Below are 12,503 nucleotides of genomic sequence, written 5' to 3'. Positions count from 1 at the left end.
TGATGTTGTCCTTGTGGACTAAAATCTGCTGATGTAAAAACACTGTGATGACTGCAATAAAACTCTTTACGTTTCAAACAGAAATAAGTCTCTTTTATTACTTTAAGCCTCTAATTCAGAGCTTGCTCTGCAAATGATGTGTGTCGATGTTGATGTTTCGAATGGTTGAGCTAAAACAAGTTTTGGTCAAAATAAAAATAAATAGGCTAGTGCTGCACACATTGTGAAACACACATCGATTTTATATCGATTATTCATGCAGCCCTAATATACTGTAGTCAATTAATAATGGGTAAGTATAATTACTATTTCTCAGATTTAAGGTTAATGATTTAGACCTGCCCAAAGCCATATGTATTAAAATAATTGGGCTACTGACTTTAATGACGTCTAACTGATCAGATTTACATTTTGTTGGGCTCTTTTGAGGCAGTACGCAACTATCCAGAAGACTCCAGCAACCGATATAACAACATGCTGACAACCACTCAGAACAACTTAGACACCGTATTGCAACACACTGGCAACCGCACACAACACCCCAGCATTGTAGCTAGGTTGCACCACTCACATATTCTTTAGAAAATGTAAAATCTCTCTTGTTCTCTTGCACAAACGCACACTACACGCTGCAGTACGAGGCCAGAATGTCAATGTCGAGATGTTTGTATAATGCTGTGTCACATCCTGAGTCAACACTTCATCTGAGAATCTACATCCACAGTCCTGAACAAAGGAGTGTGTGTGTGTTACACTTTGAGATGGGAGTCCCGGAAGTTCAAGCAAGACATTGCAGGTCACGCACTAAAGCCCAAGACTCTTACCTGCATAAAATACTGATTTATATACGGCATTCTAGTCTTGCTGCATTGGAGTCTGCTCTCTTGCTTTTTGTCAATCTTCTAATGTGTGTGAGAGAGAGATGAACAGAGTCAGGCCACAGTGGGGTGTGCTTGTGAAGGGTATACCTTCATGAAGGTCTGCCAAACAGGCCACACACACACACACACACACACACACACACACACACACACACACACAGCCAAACTTTCCACATTAATCATCAGCTTTCACTCTCTGCATTTAACAGGAAAAAATTGTCAATTGCAGAATTGTAGTTATTTTAGTGCAGCTATCCATCCATCCATCCATCCATTTTTCTTTCTTTCTTTCTTTCTTTCTTTCTTTCTTTCTATCCACCCATCTATCTATCTATCTATCTATCTATCTATCATCCATCCATCGTCTATCTATCTATCTATCTATCTATCTATCTATCTATCTATCTATCTATCCATCCATCAATCTATCCATCCATCCATCCATCCATCCATCCATCAATCTATCTATCTATCATCCATCGTCTATCTATCTATCTATCATCCATCCATCCATCCATCCATCCATCTATCTATCTATCTATCTATCTATCTATCTATCTATCTATCTATCTATCTATCTATCTATCTATCCATTGTCTATCTATCTATCTATCTATCTATCTATCTATCTATCTATCTATCTATCCATCCATCTATCTATCTATCTATCTATCTATCTATCTATCATCATTGTCTATCTATCTATCTATCTATCTATCTATCTATCATCATTGTCTATCTATCTATCTATCTATCTATCCATTGTCTATCTATCTATCTATCTATCTATCTATCTATCTATCCATCCATCCATCAATCTATCCATCCATCAATCTATCTATCTATCATCCATCGTCTATCTATCCATCCATCCATCTATCTATCTATCTATCTATCTATCTATCTATCTATCTATCTATCTATCTATCTATCTATCTATCTATCCATTGTCTATCTATCTATCTATCTATCTATCTATCTATCTATCTATCATCATTGTCTATCTATCTATCTATCTATCTATCTATCTATCTATCTATCATCATTGTCTATCTATCTCTCATCATTGTCTGTCTATCTATCTATCTATCTATCTATCTATCTATCTATCTATCCATCATCCATCCATCGCCATTTTTTCTCTTCCTGTTCTTCCTCGTCTATCTATCTATCTATCTATCTATCTATCTATCTATCTATCTATCCATCCATCTATCTATCTATCTATCTATCTATCTATCATCATTGTCTATCTATCTATCTATCTATCTATCTATCTATCTATCTATCTATCCATCATCCATCCATCCATTGCCGTTTTTTCTCTTCCTGTTCTTCCTCGTCTATCTATCTATCTATCTATCTATCTATCTATCTATCTATCTATCTACACTAGCAAACACTAGTCACAACATTTTCAGTCTACAGTATACAAGGCTGGTGTAACCTTCAATCGCAAACATCTCTACAAACTGCTTAAGTACTCAAACTATATACAGTTGGAATTCAACACAACAAATAAAAAAACACTTGTTTTCTTACCTGTCTTTTTAAATGATGCCATTTTAGGTCAGTCTATAAACAGGTCTCTCATATATTATGTGGATGCTTATTCATGCCAAAAACTGTGAATGTCTGGACCAGAATTAACACAACGGCATGACTAAAGTGACATTTCCTCCTAAACTCATGCATCTATGAATTAGCCCAGCAGGTTTTTTTCCTTCTGGTTGAGTGGATGAGTGTGTCGTGGGCGTGTGAATGACGCCAAGCGTACGGCCTGATACAGGCGGCGTCTGGATGAAAAGTGCATGTGTAAATGACTTCTAAAGCTTCCTACGCTGAACACAAACAGACGCCAATGCAGGGGAGGATTTTCTTCTTTTCTTCTCTTTTGGAGGGCTCCAAACTCTAAAAAGGGGAGGTTCATCCAAAAAATCTGTCATCATTTACTCACCCTGATGTCGTTCCAGAACCACATGACATTCTTCCTCCTGTGGAGCACAAAAATAAGATGCAGAGTATCAAAGCCATGTTTTTCCAAATATTTTTTTGAAAGAGCATAAACATTACTTAGAGATATCCAGTTCAACCATTAGTGTAGAAAAGTACCAAATTGTGCTGCTTGTCATCGGTTTCTTTTTTATAGGTCACAAGCAGTTCGTGACCTTTAAATACGTCACAGGTGAGGAAGTTTCATAAGCTCTTGCCTGACTTCACTGATTACAATCCCTAATCTATGGCTTATTAAGACATGATATGTCAACATTGTGACAGGTGCCAGTGGATTACGCACTTCCTCTTATTCATCCAGCAGACGTGCCAAGCAGACGCTCAACCCCAGCAAAGTTCGGCAGACTGTGACGTCATTACAGGGATAATGGAGTTTCCTTTTTCACGTTTAATTGAAGATGGATAATCCTGTTTGTGCGTTTCAGGTCAAACCATTCAGATGAGGATTAACTGGAATCATTTGTAAATGACATTGCTTTCCCTTTTGAAGCAATCATTGGCTTTTAATGTACAGTATCATTTTTATAAATTGCTTTTTTAGTGGTAATAGAGAGGCTGGGTATGTGTCAAGAAGGGGAAAGTCAAGTCAGCTCTGAGAGAGAGAGAGAGAGAGAGAGAGATGCGGAAATCTTTCCGTTGAGACACAGCAAGGACAAACTATCGATCTGATCTGCACTCCTGTCAACGCAGACCATCCAGAGCACAGAATCACACAAACTCTCTCTTTCTCGCTGTTCTGCTCTCTTTAACATCACACATACTTTAAAAAATTCATATATTGAGATAATAACAAGCTACAGATTTCCACAAGAATTCCATAAAGTATTCTATTCTGCGATGTGTAAAGGCGAATCTCACAAATCCTGTCAAAGAACATATCCGGTTTGTATTTCACAGCAAAATCAAAAGAAAAAATTTGAAATTATATTTTGCATAAATAAAATGTAGCTTATTTTAGGATAATTTAGAATTTTTGCATTATATCAGTGTTTTCGAGAAAATTAAACACACCTCCACAGTTCTTATTATGAAAAATGAAACAAAACAACAAATAATAATAAAATATAATATAGTTATGTATTTATATATTTATTTTATGACAATTTAAATAAAAAAATAATAATAGCCTAAACATTGTATTTTAGTACTTTTACTGCTGTAATGAGAATCAACATTGAGAATAATTAAAAGGGGTCCTTGATTATGATTTCACTTTTTTAACTTTAGTTAGTGTGTGATGTTGCTGTTTGAGCATAAACAACATCTGCAAAGTTACGACACTCAAAGTTCAATGCAAAGGGAGAGATTTTCTTTTACAGAACTCACTTTTTAAGGACTACAACAAATGGCTGGTAGGGACTACAACGAGCTTCTTCCCAGGTTAGTGACTTCACAAACCCTAAAATTTACATAAACCCCGCCCCCGAGAACATGCAACAAAGGGGGTGAGGCCATGTTGGGCTGCTTTAGAGAAGAGGAAGAGTTGTTGTAGTAGAGTGTTGTCATGCCATCATTTTACGCCGGACTGCTTCACAAATGAGGGTCAATTCAACACTGGATTTGCACAAAAGATTAACATGACGGCACATGCTAGTCGATGAGTTGAATCAACTCCACAGCAACTACATAAATTTATCCACTAACCATTCAGAAATGTCCAGTTTCATTCTAAAAGTTGTAACTTCTTCCTGAGTCTCTCCATCAGTGTCGACCGGTTTGAACAATGTAAGGCTGAACACCTTTACTGACAATCCTTATTTTGGCTGCATGAGATTCTCCGGTTTTGTTGTTGTTGAGCAACCGAAGCACAAGCTGTTAAAGCTCCGCCCTCTTCTGGAAAGGGGGCCGGGAGCAGCAGCTCATTTGCATTTAAAGGGACACACACAAAAATGGTGTGTTTTTGCTCACACCCAAATTTGAAAATTTACAGAACACACAGTGACCCCAAAAAGTTTGGCGCTTTAAGGTGCACTGCATGGGGCACATATTAATTGCATAAATAACAAAATTCCAAAGCAAGTGGCTATACATGCGTGTCTCAAATCCTGTAGAATCTTTGATTTCCTCATCATTTTTTCTCAATGTCTTTCAGGAAACTGGTGTTTTAGTGATTTTTAGTGTATGTATGAAGTCAATTCACGCAGGTGTCCTATAGAAGAACCACAGGTGAAGTTCATCACATGAACTATCAACATGTTCCACTAACTTCAAACAACCCAAAATGTCCTTATTTTCCATATAGCGTTTTATCATTTCAAACCCACAAACCTTTCTGTTGCTTGAACTTCTGCTATCTTTTTAAAAAATAAAACACTTGGTTTGATATTTTTATATCTAATGCAGTGGCATTGACATGTTTCTTAAGTGTACTTTTTGGGAACTCTAACTGTACATTTACACACTGTATGTATTGGAAATTCAAACTCTGTGATCAATACAGCAAAGTTTCTTCAATAGTTCTTTGCAGCATTTTAGATACACTCTTAAAAATAATGGTTCCAAAAGGGTATTTTTGCAGTGATGCCATAGAATAATCATTTTGGGTTCCCCAAAGAAAGTTTCAGAGATCAGTTCTTAAAAGAACTATCGTTTTCTTAGTGTAAAGAACATTTTAAAAAATCTAAAGAGCCTTTTTAAACTATAAAGAACCTTTTGTGGAATGGAAAGATTCCATTGATGTTAAAGGTTCTTAATGGAACCATGAAGGCCAATAAAGATCCTTCATTTTAAGAGTGTATCAAAAACACGTGACTATAAAGGGTATTTAAGGTTCTATGCGGTTCTTTGGATATTTTTTTAAGTTGCTTAGTAACCTACCAACACTGAGCAATGAACAGCAAATATTGCACTGAGTTGCTCTATCAGCATTTCTGAATGAAAGTCCAAGGAAACTGAGATTATCCATTTAAAAAAAGGACAACTGTGAACTGTCAGAGGCTTCCCCAAGCAGGGAGGTCTGGAGTGCGTAAAAATGCGGATTCCCTTGTGCCTCAAGAGTGGGGCGGTTTAGTTTCAGCCCCTCTGAAGACAGTAGAACAAGCCGGGCCAGCCTGACTCAAACCCGCAGATAGTGATTGAGAGTGATGGTTAAATGGATTAGAGAGAGAGGGAGGGAGAGGGAGAGAGAGGGGAGGGAGATTTGCCATGAAGCTTTCTGCCCTTGAACACACAGGGCAAATCTGATCCAGTAAAGTAGACAGCACGCGCACTACAACTTCATATTCTCACTTTTGGAGACTTCGCACACACGCACACACACCCTCCTCCAGTAATTCAGCATCTCCTGCAGAAGTAGGGCACCGTCCTCCCGTGACGAACCGACAGAGTGTGCATTAAAAAAACTCTCCGGCAGGGAGGAATAATAATAATAAAAAAAAAAACAAACAAACACGGAAGAACCGCATCCTCGCTGCGGGAGGCGATGCTGTTTCGAGCGCTCGGTGAGTCCATCTCAACTACTTCAGCAACCCGGATGAACGCAGCTCCCGTTTCAGAAACGAGTCTGTCAAAGCGTCTCACTTTTGATTAATGTTTTGAAACCCCAAAAAGTTGTTTCTGCTCGAGTTTAAACGTAAAAGCAGCTCTCTTACCGAGTTGTACCGCGGAATGTGTTTTATCGGAGCTCCGTCTCGCAGTTCCTCATCTTTACAGGCGGGACGCGCGCGCGACACACCCCGTGCGTTGCCGTCCGCTCTGCAGAGGGAAGACGATTTAAAACTGTTATCTGATGCTAAACTACCACAGTTATCAACTTTAGTCACGTTTTGTGTCACAGTACGGATGTTGGATTACCTCCAGGGTGTGTACGAGGAATATCGATGCTTGTTTGAGATGTTTTACAGTACAGTATGGAGGAGTAGCCTGTTCTGTCAGCGAGTGGAACTTGTACGTTTTTACGTGAGGCAAAACGAAAATATAATATCTAACAGTTTTAATTACTTTTCTATACAAAATTAATCTCTGTAATGATCAGACTGGTGGTGAATGAAGAATTAAAAACAACAGGAATTAGATTTTGACGTTATGTACTACTCTGCACTGTAAATATGTTAAATTTGAGGTAAAAACTGGTACTGTAGTTGGGGTTGCCACGGTGACGATATTGCAATCATTACGGTAAGGCTAAATATTGTAGTTTATATATATATATATATATATATATATATATATATATATAAACTGTTAAACTGTTACAGTAAAAAAAATAATCTTAATTATGTCAGATAACACTTAAGCAAAACATGGTCAGGTCAAAGTGTCTGAAAAATTTTTGGTTCCAATTTTTTTTTATCAGCTTAAATGTCACAGTTTACTTTATTTTACTATCTTCACTTACATAAATGAACTATAGTGTCCTACACCCACTAGTAAAAATATATCAAAAATATATTATAAAAATATATAATACATTAGCCTAACCAACCTACAGTATTTGTAAAATACAAAATAAAACATTGACTAGTCAACATTAAATTGATACATACATTCAAACTTTTAAAATAAAACCTAAACAAATGTAAAATGCTTTGTGCAGGGAATTCTTTTTATTTGTAAAATATTTAAACAATGTTTTACCTAAAAAAATATGTATGCATTACAGAGTTGAATATAATATAAAAATATGAAATAAAAACCAAGTTATTTACAGTAAAATTGCATGAATTGTCTGTTAAAATATGTTTTCTAGGCTCGGTCTTAATATAATCAGGTTGATTCAGTCATATCAAATATTTTTCACTTGAATAAAACCAGTTTATTCAATGGTTATGTTACCTGATTGTACGGACATGCATTGCATTTGCAATTTTTGAAACTAATGCCATCACTATGTGCGTATCTGCACATGTGAGATCTTTCCTCACTCCTCCCTTTTCCCAATGGAAATGAAACGTGGTCCATTCAGGAAACTATTTAACATACAATATCAGTATCTGCATGATATATCATGCACATCCCCTTCTCTGCTGTTCCTTGAAGTCCTGACTTATATAATTTCTGTCTGTTAAATGTGTGTGTGTGTGCATGTACCACGCATGTTCCTCACTCTAGACTCGTGTTGTATGCGAGATCAGCCATCTGTCCGGACTGGTGGCGGTTCACAGGATGACATGCAACGTCTGTTTAGGGGGAGGGTTGGCAAATTAGACCATCAGCAGAAAGCATTGCTAGAAAAAACAGGCTGACATCAAGTGCTTGTGTGCGAGTGAAGAAAACAGCAGTGAAGTAAAGCACTAAACTGTGTGGTGTTTGTTTTCAGGACCATGGACAGCAGCTGCTGAAGTCTGAAAGATGAGATCAGGCAGATATTTCTGAGTTTGGAAAGGGGGATACGCACACTTCATGTGTGGGACACGGACCTACAGCACATAAATATGCTCTGTGGTGACGCAGTCCAGGAGCTGCTATGGATGTAAATCCAAGCATCAGCACCTTTGACCCAACACATCAGGACAGTGTCCAAACACACACAAGTAAGACTTGCCCTCTCAGTGCTAACAATACACAGACCAATAAACTTGCTCTACGAGAATTTCCCTCAATCTCATAACAACAAAACACATTTATTTTTGCTATTGATCTGACTTTTTCCTCTTGGAGTAAATGAAAGCATGCCTGTGGCGAAGTTATGGGATGTTTTAACCTGACCACCGGTGCTGCTGTTCCATGTTAACACGTCCCACCTCTGAACCCACGGTGGTCCCTTTCCCGTTTCTCCGGACCTTCGGAAATCCCCTCTCTGTCACGCGCCTGTCATGCGGGTACGCGCGGGACTCCTCTACCTGCTGGTGCACGTGCTGGCGAGAGCCCGAGGCCAGTACGACCTGTGCAAGTCCCTCGTGAGCACGGACGAAGGCGCCGTGTGGGAGCATTACGCGTGCCAACCCAAAGCCCAGTTCATGAAGGAGTACATGCGCATCCTCGTCGAGCCGCCGGGCATCACCTGTGGGAACCCGCCGGAGAGATTCTGCACTCTGGTGAGTCCTCACAAAATATAATGCTGTTAATAATGTATAGGTAACAATGGTTAAAAATGCAGTGGAATGCGACACATAAAATTTCCCTTGACAAATATACAGAAATGAATATTTTTATTCAGCAAGGATGCATTGAATTGGTCAAAAGATTCTATTTCAAATAAATGTTGTTCTTTTGAACTTTCTATTCATCAGAGAATATTCATCTATTCTATTCATCCCCCCCCCCCCCCCCCCCAAAAAAAAAAAACGTATCACGGATTCCAGAAAAATATGAAGCAGCACAGCTGTTTTCAACATTGATAATAATCAGAAATGTTTCTCGTGCAGCAAATCAGCATATTAGAATGGTTTCTGAAGGATCATGTGACACTGAAGACTGGAGTAATGATGCTGAAAATTCAGCTTTGATCACAGGAATAAATTACATTTCACAATATATTCAAATAGAAAACAGTTATTTTAAATTGTAATAATATTTCACAATTTTACTGTTCTTACTGTATTTTTGATCAAATAAATGCAGCCTTGGTGAGCAGAAGAGATTTCTTTAAAAACATTTAAAAAACCTTACAGACCTCAGACTTATGAATGGTAGTGTAGGTGTTCTGAGAAATCAAACACAAAAAAGTGTTAAAGGGACCTATAATGCCCCTTTTACAGGATGTAATACAAGTCTCTGGTGTCTCCAGAATGTGTCTGTGAAGTTTCAGCTCAAAATACTCCACAGATCATTTATTATAGCTTGTCAAATTTGCCCCATTTGAGTGTGAGCAAAAACACGCCGTTTTTGTGTGTGTCCCTTTAAATGCAAATGAGCTGCTGCTCCAGAAGAGGGCGGAGCTTTAGCAGCTCACGCTTTGTTTGCTCAACAACAACAAAGTTGGAGAATCTCACACAGCCAAAATGAGGATTGTCAGTAACGGTGTTCAGCCTTACATTGTTCAAACCGGAGTCGACACTAATGGAGAGACTCAGGAAGAAGTTACAACTTTTAGAATGAAACTGGACGTTTCTGAATGGTTAGTGGATAAATTTATGTAGTTGCTGTGGAGTTGATTCAACTCATCAACTCATCGATGTTAATCTTTTGTGCAAATCCAGCGTTGAACTTTGAGCGTTGTATCTTTGCAGATGTTGTTTATGCTCAAACAGCAACATTACACACTAACTGAAGTTAAAAAAGGGAAATTATAATCAAGGACTCCTTTAAGAAAACAGCCCATACATTATATCAATATTACCCCCAAAAAATGTCAGATTCACATATTGAAAACAACCAGAATTTGTACACCACCCGGGCAACTTTGGCCTGCTTTTGTCAACATGCCATGATCGGGGAACATACTAATTCTAATCTTGCATACTATTTAGGACAGATAGTGTGTGAAATATGGAAGTAGGGTGTGATGTAAATACACAGCATGCTAATTCCTGCTTCTCACAACCAGAAGTTCAAAGTTTATGTGTCACATGGTCAGCAGGCTTGACAGTGATGTGTTTCTTCCTGCATGCTTTTTCTGCTCATTAGCCTGACAAAGACAATTAATTAAGTGACATAACATTTTCCCAGTAGCCGTAACTGACTTTAAGCTAGTAAGTGGGCGCTCGCCATGTTAAGATTACTGCTTACCAGTTGCACTGATTTATTTGATTAACTGCTAATTCATTGAGTCTGCATAGGCTTCTGCTTAGTCTTAAAGCTTTGTTTTAAAATAAAACTCTTTAAATATAATAATTATTGCCTAAAAATTGTGTGGGGTTGACTAACTGATTACACGATCTATACATAAAGAAGTAGTGCACTAATCAAAGTGTCAATTAGGCCGCATTCACACACATACAAAAAAATCATAGACATGATTTGAAAAGGTTAAATGGTCCTGAAAAAAAATAGTCACACTTGTGCTGCTCACGGTCAAAAATGGTCAAATTGGAAATGAATGGGAGACGAATTTCATCTAGTGAAAACTTTTGGTATTGCGGCCAAACAAAATCTTACCGAAAGCTCATTTTTTGAGATATCAAGCTCAAATTTGGAACACAATTTGTTTAGATTTATGGCTGTGATTTTCTTGCAGTTTTAGAGTAAAATGTGTTTTTCAAAAAAATATATTTCATATAAAATTTTAAAATAGTATTTCTGTGCATTTTTCATAATAAACGTGGGTTAAGAGGGTTAAAAAATACTATATTGCTCACTTAAAATGTACCCAAAATAGGTTGGAAATTAACATTTATTAATAAGTTTAATAAATAATAATTAAATAATAAACATTTATTTAATAATAAATGTTCACCTTTTGATTATTACTGTTGCCTCTAGTAATTATGTGTCTGATTTTTAATTTCCAACCTATTTTTCATTCAGACAAATGGTAATTTTTAATCAATAGCTGAGTTTGTCAAACATTTAACCCAATCGCTGGGTTTGTCCATATTTAACCAAACTTGGGTTGTTTTTAACCCAGCATTTTTTAGAGTGAATGAATGAGGCCTGAAATTGATATGAGAATATCGGAATCCATGTGATTTTTTCCTGCTTTCATGTTTGTTGGTCATATCCGATCTGTGCCACATGGGAGGAAAAAATCTTGAACCATGTAATGTAAATGTGGCCTCAGTACCTGGGATGGGACAGACCTCAGGCAGTTGTTTCCGGTTTGTTCCCCCATCCATTTTTTTGACCACCAACCACGTGGCCTGTGCAGACTAAGCAGGGCTTGCAGAACGGTGCCAACCTGCGCCCATCATGGGGGCGGAGGTTTTGAAGCAGCGTTAATTTGAGCAGGATCTGCCATGCAGGTCACCGACCACAGCAGAAAAGAATGCAGCTGAGGTCAGCATGCGTGGAGAGCAGAAAGCCGAGGTGTTGTTTACCCACGTGGGTTAGTTGGCAGAGTTAGGCTCACAGGAACAGAAGACCGGGAGGGTGTCGAATTTTGCTTCCCTAACAGCAGGGTCAGCAGGTTATTCTCAAAGGCAGAAGGTCACATGGTGCACCTTGGGTAATATAAACTGAGATGATGATGAAAACAGAATGAAAAGATATTCCATCAGTCAATGCATTCTTTTTTATAAAAGAAAGTAAAAGAAAATGTGATTGGTGTTTGCCTGTGCACAGTGCTGTATATTGCGGGTGGTTGCCAAGGTGTTGCTATGCAGTTGTTCTGGGTGGTTTCTAGTGCCAGACACGAAGAAACAAGAGCATAAACAAATACTAGTGTCAAGGGAAAAGAGGTAATACAACACTGATCAAATTATCCAGACACCGCAATGTCGTACACAGACACACAGACACACACACACAAACTTTGTTCACTACAGATGATTACGAAAAAATTGAGACTCTTCTCAATGAAGCTGCTGATGGGACTCTGCAGAAAAAAAAACAGACAGTTATTGGTCTCGCATGAGAGCCGGAAATGGACGAAGCTCTCACACACTTAACAGTTAATGATCTGTTTAATGTTAGGTTTAAGGAGAACCCATTTTCTCATACTCACTCTCTGTCTCTCTCTCTCTCACACACAACTTAAAGGGATAGTTCACCTAAAAATCACAATTCTGTCATCATTCACTTATCCTTGGAATATGGTCCTTAAATTGTATGAATGACTACTTTTAGGGTGCT

At 38.0% G+C, this 12,503-nt stretch overlaps 1 protein-coding gene across 4 annotated transcripts in view; it reads left to right on the top strand.

Moving 5' to 3' along the window:
* The first annotated feature begins 6,020 nt into the window (after positions 1–6,020).
* Positions 6,021–12,503, top strand: part of ntng2b (netrin g2b) — an 80,154-nt gene continuing 73,671 nt past the window's right edge. The window contains exons 1-2 of one of the 4 annotated variants that reach the window (XM_051878043.1): positions 6,021–6,334; positions 8,152–8,869. In XM_051878043.1, the coding sequence (XP_051734003.1) occupies positions 8,648–8,869 (222 nt within the window). In that variant the 5' untranslated portion in view covers positions 6,021–6,334; positions 8,152–8,647. The other 3 variants (XM_051878044.1, XM_051878046.1, XM_051878045.1) reach the window with 3 other exon arrangements.

Source organism: Ctenopharyngodon idella, chromosome 21 (genome assembly GCF_019924925.1).
Source record: "Ctenopharyngodon idella isolate HZGC_01 chromosome 21, HZGC01, whole genome shotgun sequence".
Lineage (NCBI taxonomy): Eukaryota > Metazoa > Chordata > Actinopteri > Cypriniformes > Xenocyprididae > Ctenopharyngodon > Ctenopharyngodon idella.
This window is presented reverse-complemented; position numbering and strand designations above follow the sequence as displayed.